General features: G+C 43.4%; 2 protein-coding genes across 3 annotated transcripts in view; one reads left to right on the top strand and one right to left on the bottom strand.

The window, feature by feature from the left end:
• ADAM28 (ADAM metallopeptidase domain 28) overlaps nt 1-236 on the bottom strand; it is a 17,110-nt gene extending 16,874 nt beyond the window's left edge. For both annotated transcript variants that reach the window (XM_042836197.1, XM_042836196.1), the window contains exon 1: nt 60-236. In XM_042836197.1, coding sequence (XP_042692131.1) covers nt 60-111 — 52 coding nt within the window. In that variant the 5' untranslated portion in view covers nt 112-236. The remainder of the gene's footprint in view (nt 1-59) is intronic.
• The window catches only part of STC1 (stanniocalcin 1), a 153,135-nt gene that overhangs the window by 61,991 nt on the left and 66,755 nt on the right, over nt 1-24,389 (top strand). The gene's annotated exons all lie outside the window — the stretch shown is intronic.

A 24,389-nucleotide genomic window follows, 5' to 3' on the forward strand; every position in this document is an offset into this window, starting at 1 on the left:
GGAAGGGAAGGGAAGGGAAGGGAAGGGAAGGGAAGGGAAGGGAAGGGGAAAAAACATACCTTGTTGGAGAAAACATAGCAAAACAACAAAAATGAGAATGACATTATTCATCTCAGTTGCAGTTGTCTAGCAGTGGATTCCTTGCCCTAGGAAAGCTGAGTTCCCGTCTCTGTACTTTGAGCAGTTCCGTCTTGTGCAGTGAGTGAGAGGGAGTGAGTTGTGCTGCTTATTCTTGTTCCTATATGAGGAAGTGTTTACTAAAGGTGTTGCACAATTTTCAAGTCACAGAGTTACAGCAAGCGGAAGTTCCTGCTGCACAGTTAATATCACAGGAGTTGTGATGGATCACTTCTTCTTTATTAGTTCCCTGGAACTGCTCATCCAAAGGGAAGATGTGAGACTGGAGTGGTGCTGATGTTGTCTTTTTATAGTCTGGATGGTGAAAAGCTAAAATAGGAGCAAGTGCTCACGATACAGGACATGGTGTGGCATGACATCCTGTAGTGATTGTGGTTTTTTCTGCTCAGGGACAGAACCTGGCAAGCAGGGGGCACTGCTGGTGGCTGAAGGAATGGGAAATTTGCAGGAGGTTCAGGATGAAGCAGGTGCTGAGGCTGCAGGTACAGATGTTTTGGTTTCTGCTGATTGCCTCTTAGTCTGTGCAGAATGGGAGAGTTCAGAGCACCAGCACAGGTAATTCTGTGACTGTGAATCATATCTGTATTACAAACATTAAATGTGCCCTGTTCTGCTTCTTCTATTTGTATTAGTAATGTTTGCTTTGGGGTTCATGTAACAGACATCTGACTAAAGTGGGCTGTAGTCGAGTGAGAAATCAAGGTGGTTTCTGTCAGATCCTGTTCTAAATGTCTGTGCTAGGAACTAATCACACAGGTTGAATAATAGGGAGAATTTCTTCTCTGAAAAAGTGGTTGGGCATCAGCACAGGCTGCCCAGGGAGGTGGTGGAGTCACTGCCCCTGGAGGTGCTCCATAACCATGGAGATGTGGCACTGAGGGACGTGGGCATGGTGGGATGAGTTGAAGTTGGACTTGGTGATCTTGGAGGTCTTTTCCTTTTTGTGATTCTAACATTCTGTAATTTAACATTGAATTTGGAATCTGTAAATTTGTACTTTCTCCTTAGAATAAGAACACCTGGTAAATCTCAAGATGTTGCCAACAAATAGCCTCTGAGCTTACTGTAGGGATAGAACCAATTAAGAACAATTTATGTCCAATGCTGATTGAAATAAATGTGTAGATCTGTCTATTTAATAGTAAAACTTGATTCTAAGACAAGAGCCTGGTTATTTGCTTCTCTTTATTTTGCTTAGCCTTTACAGTGAGGTAAAGTGATTGCATAATAGATATTAATTGCTGCTGAATAGGAGGAGGAGAAGAGTTTATTGGCAGGAAGATGGGCTGAGAGAGGAAAAGGACATCTGTTTGCTAGAGCCCTGCTAACAAGGCTCAATCCTCTACTGTAGGAAATGGGAATTCTGTTGAGCTGTAGCAACACTGTCATAATTCAGGTCAATATTCACCCTTTTTCTCCCTTTTCTACACATCTCCATGGCTGCTTCCTGATACTCCTGGAACAGGAGTGACTTGGTATCAGTGTTGGTGGCAATGTCTTCAGAGTTCTGTAGCTTGGAGACACAGTGAGCTTACTTTGCTTGAAGGGAAGCCACATTCCATGCCAAAGCATGTCATCAACCAAGTTATGAAAGAGTGCTTCAGGCACAGAATTCACGTCCAATTGTTTGGCCATAGCCTCAACAAGGTGCATGTCAGTTGCAGTAAGCATCACAGAGGGTCTGTGCAATTTAATTGGTAATTCTTACTTACTATCTGCTTGATTAAAGGCAGCAAGTGGAAAAGGGTCGTGCGAATCCCTCCCACGTGAGATTAAAATGAGTATTAAAAGTAAAATGATGGTCGTGTTGGGGCACTAGGCTGAGCTCTGCTGCTCCCTTGTCCTCAATCTAGGTCACTTTGAACTAGGTCTGCAAACACGTTAATGTACTGAGCGAAATTTTCAGGAGTCTATAAACAGTGTAGGTGTCTGTTTCATCTGCACTTCAATAGATGCATGTTCAACCACAGCACTAAGGAACACCCATACAACCCCTGCAGCTGGAGATTAGCAGCTGAGAGACATTTCTCTTCCCCATATCTCCATCTGCTCCATTCTGCTTTTGCCCCATCTAACCCCTTGCTTCAGCAAACAGCCCTGCTTCTTAGCACAGAGCAGCGTCCACATCCTGTTCTTACTGGGAGAGCTTTCAGGGAAGGAATGTGGTATTTCACACTCACTGCCACAGGACCAACCATGGCCCTATTGCTTTAGCTAAACTCGTAACCTGCCTTCCGCCTTCCACCATTTTGTTCTCCCAGAGCTTCAACCCAAGCCAGCTTACAGATTATTTTTCTCAGACATACAAACAGAACCATGTGGCTTTTGCATCTGCATTCCAGCCCTGTGCTGCTGTTTGCTCCCTCTGTCTATTCGCAGTGGCATTCCAGTCTCCCCACAACCTCTCTGTGCCAGCCCAGGCTCTTCCCCTCCATCTCCAGAGCTGATCCAAGATCCATTGAAGTCAACAGAAGACCTTCTATTGCTTTCCAGGGCCTTTGGATCAGCTTTACAATTCCTCCTTAAAACCTACTCTTTACATAAAGCATTTTCTTATGCTCTCTTGTATCACACATTCCCAAGGTGAATTATCCTCCTTTTCCTCAGCTTTTAGCATTTTGTCCTTTCTTTCTGGGTTCTGTTGAAGGACATAATCAAATAGCTGCCTTAGGGCATAATCAGATTAGGCTGCTCATCAGAGTAGCTGGAAAAATTTCCTCCCTTCCAACTGACATGCAGCACTTGGCTAAGGTTGTAGGTTAACATAGAGCAAAATGCCTTCACTTAAATTGTAACTGAAACTAACACAGCATCAGCTGAGTTATTTCTTAAGAAGCTCTAGTTGGATCACCAACTTTCATCTGATGCATCACTGCAAACTTCTTACATCTCCATCATCCTCTGTGCGTTGGAGAAGCTCATAGACATACATGGTATGCTCCAAGCATAACGTTTCTTCCTTCCTTTTTTTTTTTTTTCAAAATAAGTGATGCAAAAAACGTTACTTCACCTTCCTTCTTTATCTTTGTTAGCTGCATTTTGCCTAATTCTTCTGCATCAGCATAATGTAATATGTAAAGCAGCAACCTAAGGCAGACAGTAGACAGCCAAGTCAAGGTACAGGAACTTCCAGTATATTTCTCAAGATGAAGTAACTGTTCATAATTTCACAGCATGATGTAAGGTGCTTTTCCTGAAGGTTGGTACTTCTCAAAAAGTGCACATCCCCATGGCTGTGCCATGTGTTGTGCAGTTGTATGTATATGTATGAGCTGCTTAATGCCCTCCATCTGCACTGCATGAGTGACAATGCAGATTGTTGTGAATTAAGCACTGCGGTCTTCATTCCTTTTGTTTTTTTGTATTGTTTATACTTGTAATATGTGAAGTCTGGCTCCATTTTTCCAGGGTTTTGGGGAATCTTGCATGTTACAGCACTGTTCTTGCAGGGATCCATATGGGGCTTTGCACAAGGGCAGTGGGTGGGTGAGTTCCTAGAACTGAGTTCTAGAAAGAAGATCTCCCCCAAGGCTGTGGGTAGACCTCTGTGGGCTGTGGGTTTTAAACCTCTGAAAGGCCATGACTGAATGTCTGTGTGTAAGAATGAATGCTCACTTCAGACCTCCACCAGCCACATCTCCTTTCTGCTCATCCATCCTTTCGTCCTTCACCCCGTGTTGCCCATGCCTTGCACCTGCCTGCCCTGCCACAATCAAGCCTTTCAGTTCACTGCTTTCAATCCTGGGGAATTTGGAGAGAGTTGGCAAGACACATGGCTTTATTCTGGCAAACAAATAAAGGGGAAGCAGAACTATTTTACCTGGATGACCTGTCACGGTGCCTCCAGTCTGATGGACTCCAGTTGCTTCCCACACACATAGAGTACATAGTGAACATTTTATTGAGTCATCTCATCCCTCCACTTGAGGCAGAAACTTGAACAAAGAAGCAACTGTCCAACCTGAGCTACGTTGGTAGCAGGAGATTTTTCCTGGCGTAGGGGAGCTGATGTAGTTACTGACAAAAAGCTCCCAGTGTGGACATGGCTGTCCACCAACCAAGCTGTGCTTTGGACCAGCAGACCAAAGGTGCCTTCTGCTTGAGTGAAACAAGCTCAACGGGTGCAAGTATGGCTGTGCCCACATCAGGATGCCATGTCTGGCATGGCAGTTTTTTCTATATCACATCTTTATGTGATACAGACGATGTGTTTCAAGTAGTGTAGGCTTTAATAGCAACTGCAGTTCATGTATCTATAGCCAAATCCTTCTTGACTCAGGCTGCTGTCTCTAAAAATGGTGTGTTTTGTTCATTTTTAATAGCTGCCTTTTGCCTCTTAAGGCCTGATCCTAAAAAGAACATCCCCCAAAGCACCTTTGGGTTGCTCTGACTTCTAGCAAGCAAATTTTCCAAGACTGCTGGGAAAGGAGACTGGTGAGAAGGAGAGCTGTCACATGCAAGTTGCATACCATCTTCTGATGGCTTCCTCATGGAAGTACTTGCTGTAATGAATGCATCACAAAATGACATTCGCCTTTTGTTTCCTGTGCTTACCGCTTCCCTGTTTTTGGCGTGAGTCTCAGCCCAAGAAATGACAATGGTGGCATTGTGCTTCTCCCTCAGCTAACCCTGGAGCGTTGGGAAAGACTGTCTGCTTACACAACACCTCTGCCCCCTCTCCTCCCAACCACAGTCTTCTGTAATTGTCTGTAGCCTTGTTAATCTTTTTTTTAGGCTGTGATGTAGCAAGAGGCATTGGCTGTGAGTGACCCCAGATATTCTTTCACAATATCCTTGCAAGGTGAATATTTTCCCATCTTACAGGTGGGAAAACCTGAGCTATACAAATTGGACTGTTTTCTGCTAGTGTCCATCCGGTTTGGTGGTAATCTTCAGGACCAGATGAACACCTCTGGGATCCCATGAAACTGAGCTGCAGTGTCTCAGGAAACAGGGACACTGTTTACACTCTGGGTGAGATATCCTGTCAGCTGTACTTTTTGTACTGTTTTTATGTGAACGAATATAATGAAAGTAGCAAAGCAGAAAAACCCAACAGATGAGTTGGAGCATCTGTCGACATTTTGACTGCAGGGGATTGCAATCATAGAATCGTAAAATTGTTAAGGTTGGATAAGAGTTGTAGATCCCCAAGTCTGACCTCAGCCCGTCCCCACCATGCCCATAGAGTCATGGAATCATTGTGGTTGGAAAAGACCTCCAAGATCACCAAACGGAACCCCAACCCACCCCACCGTGCCCGCTAACCATGACCCTCAGTGCTACATCTCCAGGGTTCTTGAACATTTCCATAGACAGTGACTCCATCACCTCACTGGGCAGCCCATTCCAGTGCTTCAACAGGAGCTCTTTTCCAGCCTTAATGATTCTATGATTCCATACGGTGCAAGAAGAGAGGATGGTGCCAAAAGCCCTCTGTGCTGTATGAGGATGCATCATCCTTCTAAGAAGGGAGAGCCACATCTGACAATAGCAAGATGGTAGAAAATATAAATGTCTGTTCAGCAGGTCTTCGTCCTGGTAGGCAGGAGGCACACAGTGCCTGCCAGCTCAGCAGGTTTCATGAAGAGTCTGAGTACACTCGTTGTTTTTCATAAAATCTTGATCCCTGGAGTCATGTGAATAGATCACAGTTTCATTTTTCACTCATTATTTTCCTTAAAAAGAAAGCAGTTTTCTGGGTCTCGGGGATCTGTAGAAATGTTTGAAAACATGAAGCTAGGCAACATAAAACTGAGAAAGCAAATAAAAAGAACTCCAAATGCCTTTTTCTTTATTCCCATGTTGGTGAGTTTGTTGGCTGTTTTTTAGGCCTGACCAATGGTTTTGGATGCTTGAAGCTGGCCATCTGGAGTCCTGATCTGAGCTCTGAGTTCTCCCCTTTTCCCAAAGATGTTGATAACCATAAAAAGACGAAAGATGAATTAAAGCATATATTTAACCATACCTCACATATCAGATACTGCTTGGAAGTGTTTGAGACTAAGGACTCAAGGTCTCTGGAAAGTCTTTAGTGAAATGAAGATCTGATTTCAGACCCCCTAAGGGTCGTGGAGACATCAGTCTCAACAGGAGAGTTCCTAGCTCCAAACTGCAGTTCAGTAAACAGGGATCTCAGCCCCCCAGCTGGCTTCTTTTTATGATCATTTTGCATGCTCTGTGTTTCTCCTGCCATCCTCTGCATGCCCATGAGAGCACTGAACACAGCGGAGAGAGCAAAGGCAAAGGCTGGTATGGCTGTACAGCCCAGCCTGGCTGCTTACTTCACGTGCTATAGTCTTCCATCAGATAAGCTTGTGGCCTTGTGGTGGAACATTTCCAAGCACAAATCAGCCAGAAAACGTGAGATCATAGGCTTGGAGACAAACAGCAAACCTCTCAGGTTCCTTCTGTCCCAGATATGTACCTACTCCATCAAGTCACATGGTGGGGAACTGGCTGTGATTCCCATGCAGAAATTGCCTTCTGGTTTCCTCCTGCTCCAAGGTGTGCCTCTGACCCGAAGGCATGTTTTCATACCTCAGGGCACAAGAGGGATGCAAGGGACAAACAGTCAAGCCCCATAAGTGACACTTCTGGTGAAGTAGTACGCTGACTAAATCCTGTGTTCCCTCTCCACATCTTTGAAGGAAACAACAGGTCACCTCATTGACCTCACCTGTCCGTGCTCAGTGCGCAAACATTTGCTATCTCTTCTTTTTTCTGAGCTGGAACATGTCCAGTTTGTAATCGATATCATCCAGCCAAAACTTATTTACCCCCTTTTCCTGCTTTCTGTGTGACTTTTGGCCTGTCTGGCTATTTTAATTGGAGATGAAGGAAAGACTAATTTAAAATTACGTTTGTACAGGAGAAGTTTTTAGCAGTCCTGTTTAAAAAGTACGTTTGCTGAGTGCCAACCCAAACATACACAGGTACATTAAATTGAAAAGGTTCTTTCAAATTATTACCTGCAAAAGGTAATATTCTGAAAATTTAATCAAGTAAAACAAATTTCCAAATGCCTTTAATTGAAAGTTAGTACACTTTCAGAATGCTGTACATTTATTAGCTCAGAGTTTTCTATCTGCAGATCCAAACTTTCCAGCTATTGTTGCTGGTGTCATGCTCAGAAAAAAACTCTTAATAATAAGAGAACTAACTTAGTAAAATACTTTGTAAGGAATTCAGAAAGCAGCAACAGTGTGAGCTTCAGCTTAGCACAGCTCAGCAACTCTGCATGAAATGTTTCAGGTTCAGCATGGCAGTAGTTCCAAGGTTAATGCCAACAGGCAGTTGCTGAAGAATGGCTCTTGTGGTCCTGCATTATCACAGCTCCCAGCTTTGGTTGGCATTTGGTGGGCTGCCACTCTTCCTCGCCTCTTGAGAACGATGAGTGCATTTTGCTGGAGAGCTCTGCCTCTTCCCTGTGTTCAGTCTGCTGCCAGCACCTACATGGAGCCATTTATGGAGCCATTCAATGGCTTCATAGCTCCAACGATGGACATCCAGCACGTGTCTTCCACACACAGCCACTGTTGGTCTTGCAGTCTTTGGGTGCAGAGCTCATGTGAGCACGAAGGGAGAAAGACTAAACCAAACAAATCACGCACAAGAAAATCCCTTAAATTCTGCTGGCTGTTTGACCAAGTGGCTCCTCGGCCCTATAAATACTAGCATTTCGATTTTTGTGTATGTATGTGTAGAAAAGGGAGGAGGGGAACATGCAGATGTATAGAGGAGATTATAAAATCTTTAAGTAAATAACCCGTGTGATCCCTGCTTTTGTGTGTGTGGCAATTTCTCCAGTGGTGTGAGTTAAACATTTCCAAGTTCCTTTCTTGAAATAAGTTTGGTGGACATTTTGGAGCTCTGATCTGATGCCTAGGAAAATTAATGTGTTTTTTTTTTTCCTCTCTCTCTCTTTGTTTTCAAACATAAGAATTTGGGAAGGGCACAGTAACCTTCAAGCTTGTTAAAATACTAACCTGGAGCCAGATTCTGTTATTCTATTTCATTTTAAGTTTCATAAAACTTTGGGGAATTCTTTTTTTTTTAAATTGTTTTCTTCTCAGCATCCTGGCCTTGCTCATTTCTGTGCAAAAAGTGCCAGAATGCCCCAAGAAGAATGGATTTTGCAGTATTTCCAAGCTCACTATTGCCATGAAATAGTAAAACTTGATGAGAAATACATGTTAAAAGATTTCTAGAGTGGAATGATTGGGGATACAATTGCCCAAGTATTCTCTTCAGTAAACATCCTAAGTTTTAAGGACTTTTGTCAGTTAAGAACAGAGTGAGAAACTGAATAAATGATCTCTGTGTTTATTCATGAAAAGACACTGCTTTACAAACGATTCAGGATGAATGCAGAAGGGATGTGAATAAAAATGGGAAAACGGAATGAAATCACATTTTATTGAACTGCAGTGTATTCTTACTCTCTTCTGTATAAACTTCTATGGACTCAGTCATTGCACCCTTCAATCTGTTTGGATTGACATCCAAAGAAGGGTCAGTCTGGAGGAGCTGGAGGGGATGAAACAAAGAGTGATGTGGTTTGGTGGGCATCGTGGTGTTGGGTTGGTGGTTGGAGCTGATGGTCTTAGAGGTCTTTTCCAGCTTTAATGAGTCTATAATTCTACAGAAAGACCTTGGGATTTTTAGGTACCCAGCCTTCCATCTCTCTCTGCAAAAGCCAAATACATGATTTCAAATACATTTCTTTAAGAGTCTATTTTTTTCAGTAATTTTTGGAGATTTTTCTAATTACTGCTAAAAGAAGAAGTTTGGCATGAGAAACAGCTCCTGCAGCAATGTCTGTCTGGTGCAAACCAGAATCTCAAAGGGCATTTCTGCTCAGAGGGAGCAATTTTGAATTGAACTGGGATCTGGCCTTTGTCTGCTATTGCTCTTTGACCATGCAGGATTATGTATTGGCAAAAAACCAAAGAGCCCAGGGCTAGTCACCTACTTCTAATCTCATATAATAATAATCTTTTTGTTGGTGTCGCTGGCTGATTTTATATAATCCTATATTCTGGCAATCCACCTTTATTTTGTGGAAAGTCTTTAGCAGAACGAGTGCTGTCATGCACCTTGCAAAATGCTATGTTCAATGTCCCCATTAGTAACTGCAGCATTTAAACAAAAGCTTCCGTGTGCTTTGCTTGTGGTGACATTTGGAAGGTATAAAGATGTGGCAGCCCAGCCCATAAACAAAGTAAAGCAGGAACATTGCTGGGGCGAAATCTTCTAACCTTGCTTAGGGCAGAAAATCGCCTGCAGATGTTGGTTCATGTTGCACTGTTGATCATTTTTACCCACTGCCATCTTGTGAAGGCAGAACTGGCCAAGACACTGGAGCAGGTTGCCCACAGAGGTGGTGGATGCCCCATTCCTAAAGACATTCAAGGTCAGTCTGAATGGGGCTCTGAACAACCTGGTTGGGCTGCAGATGTCCCTGTTGGAACTGGACCAGATGGAATGGGACCAAATGGTCCCTTCCAACTCCATTCTAGGATTCTGTGATTCTATCCTACAGTCCCATAGAGTACTGGTAGGGACCAGCAGATGAAGGACAGAGGACATGAAGCTCACCAGTCTTGTAGACCTTCTGGTGCCTTCTTTTTCATGGCAAAAAGGTTTTACTATCAATTCTCGCCTTGGACTGCCAGGCAGCTTCTGATGGGAGGAAGAAATCGGGAGCCAGGTCACTAAGACAACTGCCAAGATAACAGCTTATTCAAACAGTGCTGTTTATTCTGCAATTTATTCAGTAAATTGGCTTGTCCGAATGAAATTTGATGGGAAATTATTCCGGACATGGAACATAGCTTACATGGCAGCTGCCATGTATCTCCCTATGCAAATCAAAGCATATTTGATCCTTCGAATATGTTATTTATAAAACTGAAGTCTACTTAGCACATTTTAGCACATTCCAGAAAATCTGTCCTGCTGATGAATGCCTTGAAAGCAAATTTCTAGGATGCAGCATCTGCCAAAACTTGAGGCTATGAGATCTCAGCCACATTGCTGTTACTTGTGCTCATCAGTCTCATCGCATTCGTGATCACAACGATTCCGATAGGAAATTAAAATTCTGCCATAGGTGTTGGTGATTTGATAAGAAATTAGAATCCTGCCATTTTGGTGTGAAGGCAGTGAGGATGTCAGGATCTCGAACTTCAGTTTAATCCCCAGAACTGTGCTCTATTTAAATTTAAACCTGATGACTTTGCGCTTCCAGGGCTTTGGATAAGAGGGAGGCTGAGTGTGGAGCATGGAGCCGTACAAGAGCTTCTTGTTGTCCTTACAAATACTGCCCAGAGGTACACCTGCCTGCGTGGTAACAGCAGTCCCTATGCAAGTCAAGCAGCTCTGGACTTTGAAATCCATTTCTGGCTGGGATGCATTTCCTGACCATTTCCTTCCAACTGCTTGCTCACCACAATGCACGTATACATGAACACACCTTTCCTCACTTATTCATTTGCACAGTGCTCTGCTTCTCAGACAAACTAAGCCTCTTTGCACCGCTTTGTTTACAAGACGAAATCAAGTGAGCATAAATCACAATAATTTCTTCCTTAGCTCTGCATTAATAACAGCCACTGCCGCAGTGGCTTACAGGGAATGTAGTGTAAGTGAGCTCTGGGGACTTCAGGTGCACAGAGATGAGTGGCTGCCTATGCATGTTGAGGTAGAGGTGTAAATCTTGATGTAGAGAGATCTAACTTTTAGGATAAGACTTAACAGAGATTTTCTTCTCCTTCTGTTCAGGAACGTATGTTTGATCTCATGTTTTATGATAACTTTCTATGAGCACTTATGGACTTCTCAATTGTGGGACCACGTTTTGAGCCAAGAGCAAGACAACAGGTTTCACCAATGGTTTCAACATTGTTCCATTGGGGACACTCTAAATGTGAGCTTGTGTTACCACACTTCACCTTTTTGCTTGCTTTTGCTGTGAACACCAAATGCTCTCACTGACCTCCTTCGTTCAGTAGAGGACTCAGTCCTCTGCACTCAGTCTGCTCCAAAGGCTCATTAAAGCTCTGATTCTTCAGAGAATCCATGAGAATGCAGTGCCTAAATGCCAAGGAAACAGAAATCAGGTTGTCATGACCTGGAAAAGGGAGGAGAGGGACTTCTTGGAGTGCTTCCCTCCCCACAAAGTGACAGTAGGATTGTAGGCTTCTCAGTCACACATCACTCATAGGACTCCTGCCCTCAGAACCTGCGGGGTTTTGGAATTTCAGTGAAACTCCAGCACTGTAGGGAGGTGCAGTTTTGCAAAACTGGGATTTACGCCCCGTTTTGAGACTCTTGAAAGATGCTCCAACTTGCCTTTCATGTATGATTTTCTTCAGTATGGAACACAGCAAATAAATGCAGAGAGGGAAAGTGGAGACTGAGAATTAGGAGTGACTGAAGAGTGTGAACAAAGCCAGTTCCCTGCTCTCTATGGCCTAAACATTTTTATAAAGTACTTGAGATAAGGATTTATTGCCAAGCACTCTGTCAGGCTGTACTTTGCCAGGTTTCACGTCGCTGACTAATGCAGTTTAGCTGTTACGAGCCAATGACTTTACATTTACGTCATCAAAGCACTCGAACCAGAGAAGTGTGGAGGGATTAATGTTTGGGAAAAAAAAATAAAAAAATTCAATGGAAGACCTTCTGAAAAGGAAGGGACACTTTTGTTTTACTTCACTTTCCTAAGTTGTCTTTATTCACATCCTCTCTTCATGCACACTCCAAACCCCCAGTGTGGAGCAGCTGAGCAGGATAACTTGTGGTGACATGGAACAAGGGATGCCAGCCGTGTCCCCATGAGACCCGCTGGTTCCTCTTGAATGGTGACAATGAATTGGGTTTTGAATAAGACTTTCACACCCTTTCAAAGTCAGCAGTTATTATGGCATGAAGAATCTTGTTTATTCCATTCTCACACCTTAGGCAATTGCCTTTTGCTTCCTCGTTTTGGGTGTCTTGCGGCCAGAGGCTTTTTTCCTGCTGGGGAGCAGAAAGCAGTTTGATAGGTATGTGTAATTCTCTTTTTGCCCATCCTTGTTGCTAGTGAAGATTTTCAGCTGAAAATTCATCTTTTTTTTTTTTTTATTATGGAGAAAATATCATTTTCAGTGTTTATTATGCTCAGGTGTGCCCTCAGTTCTCAAAAGATGCCACTCTTTTACCCTTGTGTATTATGTTTTCTGATGCTTTCACAAAAGTACATTTCCATTCACACCTCACTCTTCCCTCTCCCATTGGCTCTGACGCTAAACTCTACCAGTGCCACCATTAGCAAGACTGCAAATAATAAAAAGCATCAGGAAACGCTCTGTGACTCCTGAAAATAGAATAATCAGGGGAGAGGAAGGATGTGGGAGGAGAAGGAAGATGTGAGAGAGACTTTCAGAGCTTTTCCTGAGACTTTGGATTGTTATCTTTAAAAAAAAAAATAAAAATCCTCCAAAGCAAAAGACGAGAGCATCTACTCAGATCTACGGCAGCGTTTCCATTTCTCTGGGATGAGTCATTCGGGAGATGATATTTGTGCCCCCAGGTTTAGAGACAAGTGAATCAGTGCTGTTCTCTGTTCAGAGGACTCCAGCACCTGGGGCCCTCCCCGTTCTGCTTGGCACCAGCTGCGTTTTGGAAACTGAGCACAGCTGATGTTAGATAAGTTTCTTCTGAACTTCCCGGTGTGCTCCTGAGTTTCACGTTACTGATGAATACTTAAAGCATTCTTAAAAGGTCACATCTCATTAAGGTATTTCCAGCAGAGGGAGATGGATCCATTCACTAAGGGCAAAATTGTGACTGTTACATGAGAGCAGAACTGAAATAGGTTTGTGGGGAATGGATTTTACCTTAAAGCATCTGAAGTATATCCATGAGTTTTGATATAAACTTTAAGTAAATGTAGCAGGAGTCTTTCCTCTCTGAAATAAAAGCCATTGCTATTATTTCAGAGAATATTCCCTCTGTGCCATTGGCTTTGTGGTAATACAAGACTCCTGCAGGTAACTGCTAAGTTTTATTTGGGACATTATCATAGAATATCTCAAGTTGGAAGGGGCACATAAAGATCATTGAGTCCAACTCCTTTTGGGGACAGGTGATGTGGTTGGGAGGTGAGGCTTGGAGCTTCTGCTCTTGGAGGTGGCCTGAAAATCTCTCTTTGTATGGCTACAACTACACAGTGTAGGTATGAGAGCTGGGTTCACGTTGCCTTGCCTTCTGTGTAACTACTCTTCATAGTGTGCACGCGATGTCAATGAGTTGTGTTGTTTTAACAGCAGCTTTGCACTAACACAGGCTCTCAGTTACACTTTAGATCCCATTTCTCATTGCGCCAGAAAGGTTTGGGCAGCCTCAAAGCCATCACAGAGGCAAGGTAAATCTGTGTCATTTGGTTGAATCCATTCAGGGGAATGTTCCCCTTGCTCAGGCAAAGAATATGAGTATACCTTGTCAGCATTGGAGCCAGTGCTTCTCTGCTGTGTGATGCTGCCATCCAGAGCTCATTGCAGAAAGGTGCATTTGGAGAAGACACTCCGCCAGTTCCAGCCATGCAAGGTAAAAGGCAATAAATAGTAAATGCCGTAAATAAAGGGTGATGTTCCAAAACAGCTTCAGTATCCAGTGAGAACTGGAAGCTGTGTCTATCACATCTGGAGCAAGTCTGTTTTCGTTTCGTGTTCAGTCTTTTCTCTCGTCCCCCAGAGTCTGAAATTCAATGAGGAGATGATTGGCTCAAAAGAACCTGCAGGGCCCAGAAACAGCATCTCTTAACCCTACTTAATTACTCCTAAGTGACTCTTGGTAGCTCTGTAGAGAATACAGGCATATCTTTGGCTGCTGACTATTGTCGGGATGTTATCAAAAGCAAAGAGAAGCACAGATCTGTCACTTGTGTTACTATATAGGCCTTCTGAATTCTACTTTCAAAGAGAGACGTGAGTTGCATCCCTAGGAAAATCACATTGTGACCTTCATTCCAGGCACCACAAGCTGTCAGAACTGTGGCCATTTGTCAAGATACCCTTCTGCACTGGAGAAGGCAGCCATAGCAGGGACATTGGTGGCAGGTTGTGCCCCAGGGCACCTCTGCAAGCTCTTGCAGCAATCCAACATGTTAGGAAGAAACCAACTTCTCCTCCACTCTAGGTTTTCAGGACACATATTCATATTGCTTCTTCCTTATTCTTCCAGCGTTGTTTTTAAATCTAGGGAGTGGAGATTGTGCTCTTTGTAATTCCTATTCACCCAGAGCACTTAAATTCGTGTTCTGTTCTGCTGCTTCTCCCCACCCCATCCACATGAAAGAATTGGCTTCCACGGATCCTTGGCTGGCATCTGGCATCGGCTCTGTTGAAATCAGTGCAGGTGACCTGAGGATCTTGCCTAGGGCGTTTACTCGGAGCATTACTTGATTGTACTTGCACAAAGAGGCACTTGTGACCTGCAGCGTTACTGAGGCTTGCTGGTTAATTTTAAAACTACTCATCTGGTGTAAGAGAAAGTTCAGCTGCTCTACTGGAGAGCGGGTGAGGCGTGCATGGGGCATGGGGAGCGCAAGAAAACAAATACTGAGAAAATGAGTCATGCAGCTCTTTACTTGAAAGCTCCACGCTTCCCTCTAGCAATATTCCAGCTCAAATCCAAGCTATAAATCACTACCTGTGTGAACTCATGGATTACTCATCCGTCATGTGTCCGGCCAAGCTGGGCCAGGCTGTGCTGTTTGAAGTGGTTAACCCCTCGCCGAGGTGGTGGGAGCCATGGAAGCTGCTTTTGTTGCTCTGCTTGGACGTGAGGGAGCTGCACATGAAACCTCAGCCTTGGGTTGATGTGGGGAAGGCAAAGCAGAGCCCTAATGGGGTGTGACGGGCACTGCTGTGCTGGAGCTGTGCAGTGGTGTCTTTGGAGCACAGGTCAGTAATTCCTAACTCAGCTCATGTTCCCGGCATAACAAGACGATCTGGTTTTACGCTTCATTTGCAATTGTAGAGTGATCAGTGCTGTCTCATTTCTCTTCCACTTAAATTGCAAGACACTGCGTGTCACAAGGAGCAGAGTCTGGGTACCCAAAACCACTACCAAGCAGCGTTTCCTAACATCCCCCATGGAGCCATAGTCCGGGAAAACTTGGGAATAGTTCCCCCTTCCCTCCTTCTCTGCAAAGCTAAGCCTTTTTTTAATCTTTTTTGCATAAAAATCTTTGGCTGCTCCTTCTATCTCCCTAAGAGAAATGGCTGTTCAGGTGGGACGGGGCTCCGTGGGCAGGGATGGTTAATGTTGTCCAAAATGTCACGGAAAACCTCCATGAAATGCTGCTTCAGTTCCCATTCCAGAAGGTTGTGGCTTTGTGGAGGGGCCGTTATTTCCCAGCCCCATATAAATATCCTACAACCTCAGGTGGCATCAGCAATTTGCATTCACTTTCCCCTAAATTCCCTTCCTGGGTATGGAAACCACAAATCTGGAACTGGGCACCGATAACCTCTGTAACAAACCACTGATAGAGTAGAAAAGGGATGAGCTTTGGAGGAAACTCTCCAAAGAAGCCCAGGTTAGAGGTATTGATCTCACACAGCACATGCTGTCAACCTGCACCCTCCTTATTTTTGTGCTTGCAAAAACAAACAAACAAACAAACAAAAAAAACAAAACAAAAAAACACACAACTATCTGGCAACTGAAACAACGCAAGCAATAAATCCTGGGAAAAAAATAAATAAAAGAACACTTGTAAGGATTAAGCAATACAGAGACAGAATTAAGTTGTTTTTTCAGGGTTTGCATGATACATTTGCCTTGCAGTGACCTAGAATTTTTGCTCTGTGGGAAACTTTCATAGAAAGGAGCAGGACAGAAACTTTGATTTCTAGTTCTGTGGAGAGGAGCTCCCTTTCCCAGCTGCTGTTTTTATAAGTAATTAGTAAGAACAGCTAACAAACAGAGTTCGAGTTTACTGCATTCGGTAGTTGGATGGGAAATAAAGCTGGAAGGTACTGAGCTGAACTCACACTGAGAGGTAATAGAGAGCTACACAGTGAAATTCAAAGCCAGTAGACAGTTAACCTGCATTTACCCAGGCAGTGTGGCACTGAGCTGTCTCTTACGTGCTTCAAAACTCTTTGGCTCATTCCTGCAATGGTTCTCGTGTTTTAAAACTGCTCTGTGTCATTTTCATGCTTTATGACATTGCTGGTAGTGCTTAAGCTTAGAAAAATCTCTGCTGGCCAGCAGAGCACAGGGCTCAGCCAGGGGCTGTAGCATGAGCTAGTATTGTTCTCTTGTTTCAATCAGAAGTTTGGACAGATTAGCAATGCTGTGTCCACAGGAGGGAGCCAAATACATTGCTCTCAGCAAAATACCTTTGACTTTGTTGTCTTTATCAGCTGATCCTGTACGAAAAGGAGTGAGAACCAATGGGAATGTCTATACATAGTGATGGAGCCTAATGTGTCATTAGAAAGGGAACCCAAACCTGTCCAGATTATCTGAAAAGTTGGTCTTGATGATCTTAGTGGCCTTTTCCAACCTTAATGATTGTATGACTGCATCGTGTTGATATGTATCTGAAGGCTGTGCTAACCACTTCTCATGGTGGAGGCACCTCTCATCCTCTTCTTGATTTGACCAGCAGTAGACCTGCTTGAAAGAAACGTCTGCTGCAATTTTTTATTTATTTTTTTCTGTTCTAAGACTGAAGTATGGAGAGCTGAGGCTGTTCTTCTCCCTTTTGTTCTGGATACACAATGGCTGTATCCAGTGTGGTGACAGCAAAGGGGCCCAAGAGAATGGCATGAAGCTGTGCAAGAGGGGATCAGGAAAAGGTTCTGCACCAGTGAGTAGTGGCACAGCCTTTGCATGGCTGGGCATGGAACAAGACACTGAGGCCCTGGAGTGTGTCCAGAGAAGAGCAATGAAGCTGTGAATGGTCTGGAGCATCTGTCTTGTCAGTGTGGAGAAGAAGAGGCTCAGGGCTTTGTACAGCTCTGTGAAAAGAGGTTGTGGAGAGGTGGCAGTCAGCCTCTGCTCCAAGGTAATAGAAACAGGACAAGAGATAATGGCCTGAAGTTGCACCAGGGGAGGTTCAGGTTGGATATTAGGCAAAATTTCTTCTCAGAAAGAGCGGTCAGGAACTGGAACAGGCTGCCAAGGGAAGGGTTGGAGTCACCATCCCTGGAGGTGCTCAAGAACCATGGAGATGTGGCACTAAAGGACATGGTGGAGCTGGATTGGGGTTGGATTTGGGGGATCGTAGCACTGTCCAACCTTAACAATTCTATGATTCTGTGACTCAAAGGCTCCTCAGGCCACTGGTCACAGCCCCAAGCTGCCAGAGCTCAATGAATGGTGTCCAACCCTCAGACATAGGATTTGGGGTTTGGGTGGTCCTGCATGGAATTGAAATTGGACTCAGTGATCCTGGTGGATCCTTTCCACCTCAGGATATTCTGTGATTCTGTTTCCCCAAGCCCTATCACAAACCCATCATGGAACCTGGAGAGGGGGAGGCAGTGAATATCTTTAGCAGCAAAAGATTTGGAAAACCTGCTTTAAGGAAGCCAGACCCTTTGCAGAGGCAGTGAATATCCTTGCAGAGAAAGCAGCCTTGGATCTGCAGACTTCTTCCTGCCTTGTTTTCTTTTTCCCCTCTAAACAAAGCTTTGGTATGCAGCCTGTTGCCGAATGAGGAAAACATAAAGAAAAGAAAGCTTTCAACTAACTAAAAATAAACAGTGCTTTTTATAAATATGCTGACAAATTTCACGGATGGGATTTCTTCATCTTCAACTTCATCAGAGACGTTGGGGATAACTTTTCCATATTAAAAATAATTCATTATTTGTGTATTTTTGGTATTTGTTAGATTCCGTGGGTTTTTGAGCTGTTTGCTAACATCTGACATTGTTTTGGGATATGAGGTAGTTTGCACATTTGCTTTTGCTTTGAGACAGAGTGACCTTTCTCAGCTCACTGAGGGCTGCAGCTTGGTTCCTTTTATCTGCATCCCAAAATGGTAACACCAACAGACAACACATCCTGCCAATCCACTGCTCTCATGCAAGAAATGACCTGTTGCTGTTTGTTTGACCTTAACAGAGGTTAAGACTGGGGACTGGAAGCTGGCAAACCTGCTTCTTCCCTTCCTGAGTCGTTGGAAGGCTGTGAGGAACATCAGTGCCATCTCTCCCTGGCACTGCTGTGTAATCCTAGCAGGAGCTAACAAGCAGTGCCAGTTTTCTGTGTGCCCCTTGTGTGGGGGATGCTGGTTAGCAGCAGAATGCTATCTCCAAGCTCTCGATTATCAGCAGTATGGAAACACGGCGCGGCAGCAGGATTCCGGAGAGACAAAACAAAAATGGCATTTTGTACAATTACCTGATCAATGATAACGGAAAAAATGTAGAATATCCAAAGTACCCTCCACAAAAAGGTACAAGAACAAACAATGGCAAAATGCACGGTATATAATTCATAACAGCTACAGGACTGAAAAGAAAATAGTCGTGTCATTTGCAATGTTTTTTCATATGTTAGAAGAATACATTCCTTTCCCCTGTGCTGTAGTTATGAATTTGTCAGAGTTCACGTTTTTCCTCTTATTATTTCTCATTGTTAAAGGTCATCAGGCTTTAAAAATATGGATAGCCTGCGTCTTTGCTCTAATCCATCTAATGTAGTGTATCCAAAGATTAAGTCCCTGACAGAATAGTGTCAGATGGATCCTCCTCTACCCCCAAGCTGGGTGGAATCTGGTAACATCAGAACCGAGTTTTCTTGAAATACACATTATTATTCACAGTAATTGATTGTGATTCTTGCAGGGGATGGAAGCAGTTGCTTAGCTTTGTCCTGCTATGACACAAACTGTCTTTGCCAAAACAGAGGAGACCAAAATAGCAACCCAAAGCTATAAGGTAGAGCTACCAAGCAGGACCCTGTAGCTACAGATGTGGGAGTTGTGTAAAACACGACTGTCGCTGATGGATGACTTCAGGAAAAATGCTGTAAATGCATCACATCTTTTCAGTGATGGCCAACGCAGAATCTTTCAGCCACGCTGACGTGTAGACATTGTACTTCTGCTGTGACAAAGAAGGACTTAACTCTAAGGCCACATCCTCCCCAGACATCACAGTCCTGCAGGCAGTCATAAATCAGGGCTATCTGTTGAGACCCTCTGGTGGTGGCTGTGCCTTGGAGCTGTTTTCTACTGTTTCTCTTCCAGTCTGGCACCAGTAGTGTTCCACTGTCTGATTCAGCAGACCCAGTGGGGGATAATGGAATGATATTTTGGAAAATGTATGTCCATTGGGGCATCTCAACGAAGGTCAGACTTTCCAAAGTGCTCAAGTCCCATTGTACTGATTCTGTTTGCAGAATTAACCTTTGGATGATAAATCTCTTGTGTCTTAAGTCCCAGAAGTCCTCTGCCTTGTACCCTGATGGAGAAAAAAAGTGTTTGTAACGTGACTGGAATTCTTTTTTTTTTTAGGTCAGTGCAAGCAGTTTATAATTGTTTCAGGTAGCATCTCCTGATCCAAAGCTCTTCTGTATTCTACAACAGTACCAACAGATAACTTTCAACGTGAGTTCAGGGACGACTACATGAATGCAGCATCCATTCCTGTGCTCTCTGTAGGCAATCATTGCTCTGGTTTGAGCTGGTTGGAAAGGGGAATATTGTATTTTCAACCATGGGCTGAATACTCCCTCTGGGACCCTGGCATCTTACTCTGCTAGCTAAATGGAATCTTCCTAATGAAATCTGCTGTCCTTCACTTGTTATTAATCAGCTGTCTGACTCAGAGCTTATAACACTGAGTCTTTACTATGACAACAGATAAAAGTGACAGGCTTGAAAAGAAAGAGCTGAGTAAGAGGAGGAGAGATTTGTGAACCTTTTGGCTAAACTCTTCATTGAGTTGTCCAAGCAACTGTTCAGTACCAGAAGTTTTCAGGGAAATGTGGTCTTCTGGCCCACTTGCACAGATAACCTAGCTGAAAGCTAAGGCCAAGGCAAGTGGCAAAGCCAGAATCACATCTTAAAATGCAAAGCAGTCGACTGCAGGTGTCATTGTAAATGTGCAGGTCCTGGAGTCTCCATCTTGTTATGATTTACATGCCCGTGGACTTGGAGAGGGAATCATATTCATACGAATGAGGTCATGTTTGTTATTTGAAGCAAACTGAAGTATGCTGTAATTCATTTGCTTTATTGTTCTGGTTTTTTGTTTGTTGGTGTGTTGTTGGTTTGTTGGTTTTGGTTGGTTTTATTTTTTATTTTATTTTTCCAAGAAAAAGCAAACACTTGCTCTTCTGTGTATAGAAAATAGAACGTCCTGTCCCTTGCAGGAACAACTAGGACAAAGATTAATTTGTGCTTACTCTGTAGAGCCATGGAGCCATGTTGTAGCCACAGCCAGCTCATGGATTAGGAAGGTGTATTGAAGCCCAACAGCTTTTCCCCTCTCTGTGCATCTATCCTGGGACCTTGTTCTGCTTTAAACACAAATTTTGCTGCAGAGTTGGTATAGCTAGTGTGACATTCACACAGCAAGGCTTCTGTCTCTCAAGATTAGCTATGGTTCAGGCTAGAAATGCATCAAAAATTATGTCTCATACATTATGCTCTCTGGCAGCTCATAATCTACACTTGCTAATAGAGGAACCTCGTAACTTTGAGGAATAAATATACTTTGCCTAAGGGTTGTTACCACCCAACCCAGTGCTTTTGGGCTCACAAGGACAAAACTTTCCCATTCCCAGTGGACACTGAAGATGACTTAGCAAGAGTCACTCAGAAAATTAGTGGTAGCAACCGGTTACATTTCTTTCCCTCAAAATGATTTCTTAAAGCTCATAGAGCTCCTAGGGAGCGTTTCTTTTGCTCTAGAATTTGGGATTGGGAGAAGGAGAAAGCTGGAAAGTAAATGAGAGAGGAAAGGGTCATTTGGTTGAATTCCCCTGTATAATTTTTGTCCTTCTCTGAGGGGTTTAAGTACTTAGAACAAAAAGCTACTGGGGTCCATAATGTGAGATATAACGATGATCCAAAGCATAAAATAAGAGAGGATTAATTAAATGGAGAATAAAAAGGAAAATAAATGAAGAACTTTTGTGGTTAAGTGCTAGGAGCTTTGGAAAATAATGCTCAAATTAGAAGCATGTGCTCTAGAAAATTACAACATAGGTATTGCAAAAAATGCATTCCTCCCAGAGGATGGGGATGAATTAGGATTCGAAATTATGAAATGAGCTGGGGAAGAGATTGAGCCTCCCACATCAGGAAAACAACGTTTAGATGTAAATCAAATGAAGTTTGCTTAGGTAATTTTAAGGCACAAAACATGAAAGAAAAGTGCTAGTGGAAGTGCTGTGGGCAGTGTGGTATCCACTTACATTAAATGTGAAAGAACAGAGACAGGGCCTTGACATGAAGACTCAAGAAGGCAGTTCCTTGGCTAATCAGATCTGTACAGCTTGGAGGCTGAGACATCCACAATTTCTGTTACCTGGGAAGATGCTATGCTAAAGATAAAATCAACAGGAGCCAGGTGCTTTTCTGCTACCAGGAAAAATAGGGCTGAAATTACTGTGGCCGTTTCTTTGTGTGTTTTCATGGTTGTTCCTTTGGCCTCTTGCGTTCAGCAAACTCCCTACATGTGCACTAACAGGACAAGAGACTTTATGGCTCATGGATCCACGTCCCGTGTCTGGGCAAGGGTCCCTCTTTCTGCATGTGGAATAAATGGCCAAGACCATTATGTCCAGATCTGGGACATTCTTCACTAAAATGTGCAGTGAGCTGCAGTGATTTCCCAGCTGGAGAAATAAAGGAAGAGAAAAGAATTCAGAGCTGGAGTCTGGAGATGAAAATCGTTAATTAGAAACTTCTGCATGCAGCTATTTCATCCCTATCCCTATATGCAGAGCCCAAAAGGATGTGAAAGTTTATTTCTGTGCCTCTGTCCAGCATTTCTCTAGTAGTGTTGAGATAGATATTCCGGATATTCTTGCTGTATTGTAACAGCCATATTCCTGAGATATTTTATTTCATTGGATGGTATGATTTTGTGCTCTGAAGCATTCAGCTCACCCATTGTGCTGCAATATACAACCTTGGAGTGGAATCTTCCTGCAGTGTGTCTTCCAACTGGCTCTTCTAGGAGAGACACAACAACATGAAGTTGAGCCACTTCCCAGCCTTCCCAGAGCCAACTGAGCTCAAATGAACAAGGAACAGAAGGCTGAAAGCTTCATGGATAGGTTTGCTGAATGAATATAGCCTTAAATGTGTACAGCACTGGTCCACTGAAGCCAGCAAAACCAGATTTGTGCCGGACCGTACATTCTCATCTAAACTAAGTCTCAAAAGTGCAGCTGATGGAGATTTGTTGAGGAAATGTTGGAGAAAAAAATGTCTGTTCTATAAAGGCAGTAAGGAAAAAAAAACAACAACAACCAAACAACTAAACTAAAACAACAAAGAAAAAAAGACATAGACCAAAATAAAGGGTAAAAAGAGTGGGAAATGCTCAGAGCACGACTGCTGCTTCAAAGCGTTATGGCTGTCCACAATTGCAACAGCAAAAGCAGAGCTTTGCCACGCTGCTCAGTGGAGCTGGTGCCGTGAAAACACAAAGTGCTCTGATGCTGAGCAACTGCCCAGCAAACAGGTGAGGCTGACTTTCAATTACACATTGTTAATGCAAACCAAAATGAGGAGCAGTGAACAGGAGTGCTGTTGTTTGCTTAATTTGCACATTCAGAGCTTTTCTTGAATTACACACAGAGCCGATGGTCGGATGTGGTCACACAGGGTGGTTGATGGTTGGCATTCGGGTGTAGGTGTAAAGTCCTTCCAACTCAAGCAATTGTATTCTTCTATGATTCTACAAAATTACTGTGGTTCCAGTTCAGTGATGGCTGTTGCCAACACTGACATCACTATTCACCCCACCAATACAAGTCCTATGCTGCCCACAGGTCTTTCTTTCTTTCCCTGTGGAAGTACTTGAAGTTAGATAAAAATGACTTTCATGCAAGAATCTTTGTTGTTTATGCATCATTCCCTGTTTAGTCAGTGAAACATGTTTTTAATTACATTTCCTTTGGAAAAAAAAAAAAAAGAAAAAAAAAAGATGGAGACATTTTAAATTAAGGGAAAATAAGTTTGTTTGTTTTTGTTTTGTTTGTGAAATGGGGGGTGGTAATGGTGATGAGTGGAGAATACTAAGATGAGAGGAAGATTTCTTTTCAAGTGCAAAGATGATACCAAGTATTGCAGAGCATGCTTAGCTGAGAGTCATAGAGTAATGCAGGTGGGAAGGGACCTGGGCGAGTCTCTGGTTCCATGCTGTGCACAGGACGAGATCAAGGATATGCCTGGCTGTTTGACTTAGCTGTTTGCACTTCAAGCTTCCTTTGTAATCAGAATTCACTCTTTAAGAAAGTGTATTTCAATCCTGCTGCATTGGTGTAAATGAATACAGAAGGCAAACAGTAATGGGGGGATCTAGACTGAAAGAACAAGACGGGGGAAAAGGCTAATGAACCCACGAGATCATCACAAAATCACAGAGTAATTAAGGTTTGAAAAGGCCTCTAAAATCACCAAGTCCAATCATCAACCCACCACCACCATGCCCACTGAGATCCATAGAATCATTAAGATTGGAGAAGACCTTTAACTGTCATCACATCCAATTCCAACTCCTCACTGTCGTGCTCACTTAGAATCACAGAATTATTAAGGTTGGAGAAGGCCTCTAAAACATCCAGTCCAACTGTCAGCCATCACCACCATGCCCGCTAAACCCAAGTGTCCCCAGGTGAGAAACTTTATGTGGATGGATATATATCCTGGCCTGATAGTGGAGTCAGCATTGCTGTTCATGACCACTTCAGATATGGGTTTGCTATGGCCAACTTCTCTTGCGGTAGCAAAGTGAATGTTCTCACTGCTGGGTTGGAACTGGCAGCAAATACTGAGGGTATAGCAAGCAATGTGGGTGGAAGGGAGGGAGGAATTTTAGAAAGAATAGAACTCTGGTAGTAGATTTAACGTCTAGATAAACAAAATGCACTTCGCTTTAAATTCTATCCTGGTGAATCCTATCTGGGCTGCTGGAACATTGCCCACAGTACGGCTTCATTATGGGAGAGTCAGAAACGTCACTTTTCTGACACTGGAACCCGGGAAACTGAGGATCTGT

The sequence above is a fragment of the Centrocercus urophasianus genome, unplaced genomic scaffold, assembly GCF_019232065.1.
Source record: "Centrocercus urophasianus isolate 14NV4802_14NV808 unplaced genomic scaffold, USGS_Curo_1.0 seq_58, whole genome shotgun sequence".
In the NCBI taxonomy this organism is placed as follows: domain Eukaryota; kingdom Metazoa; phylum Chordata; class Aves; order Galliformes; family Phasianidae; genus Centrocercus; species Centrocercus urophasianus.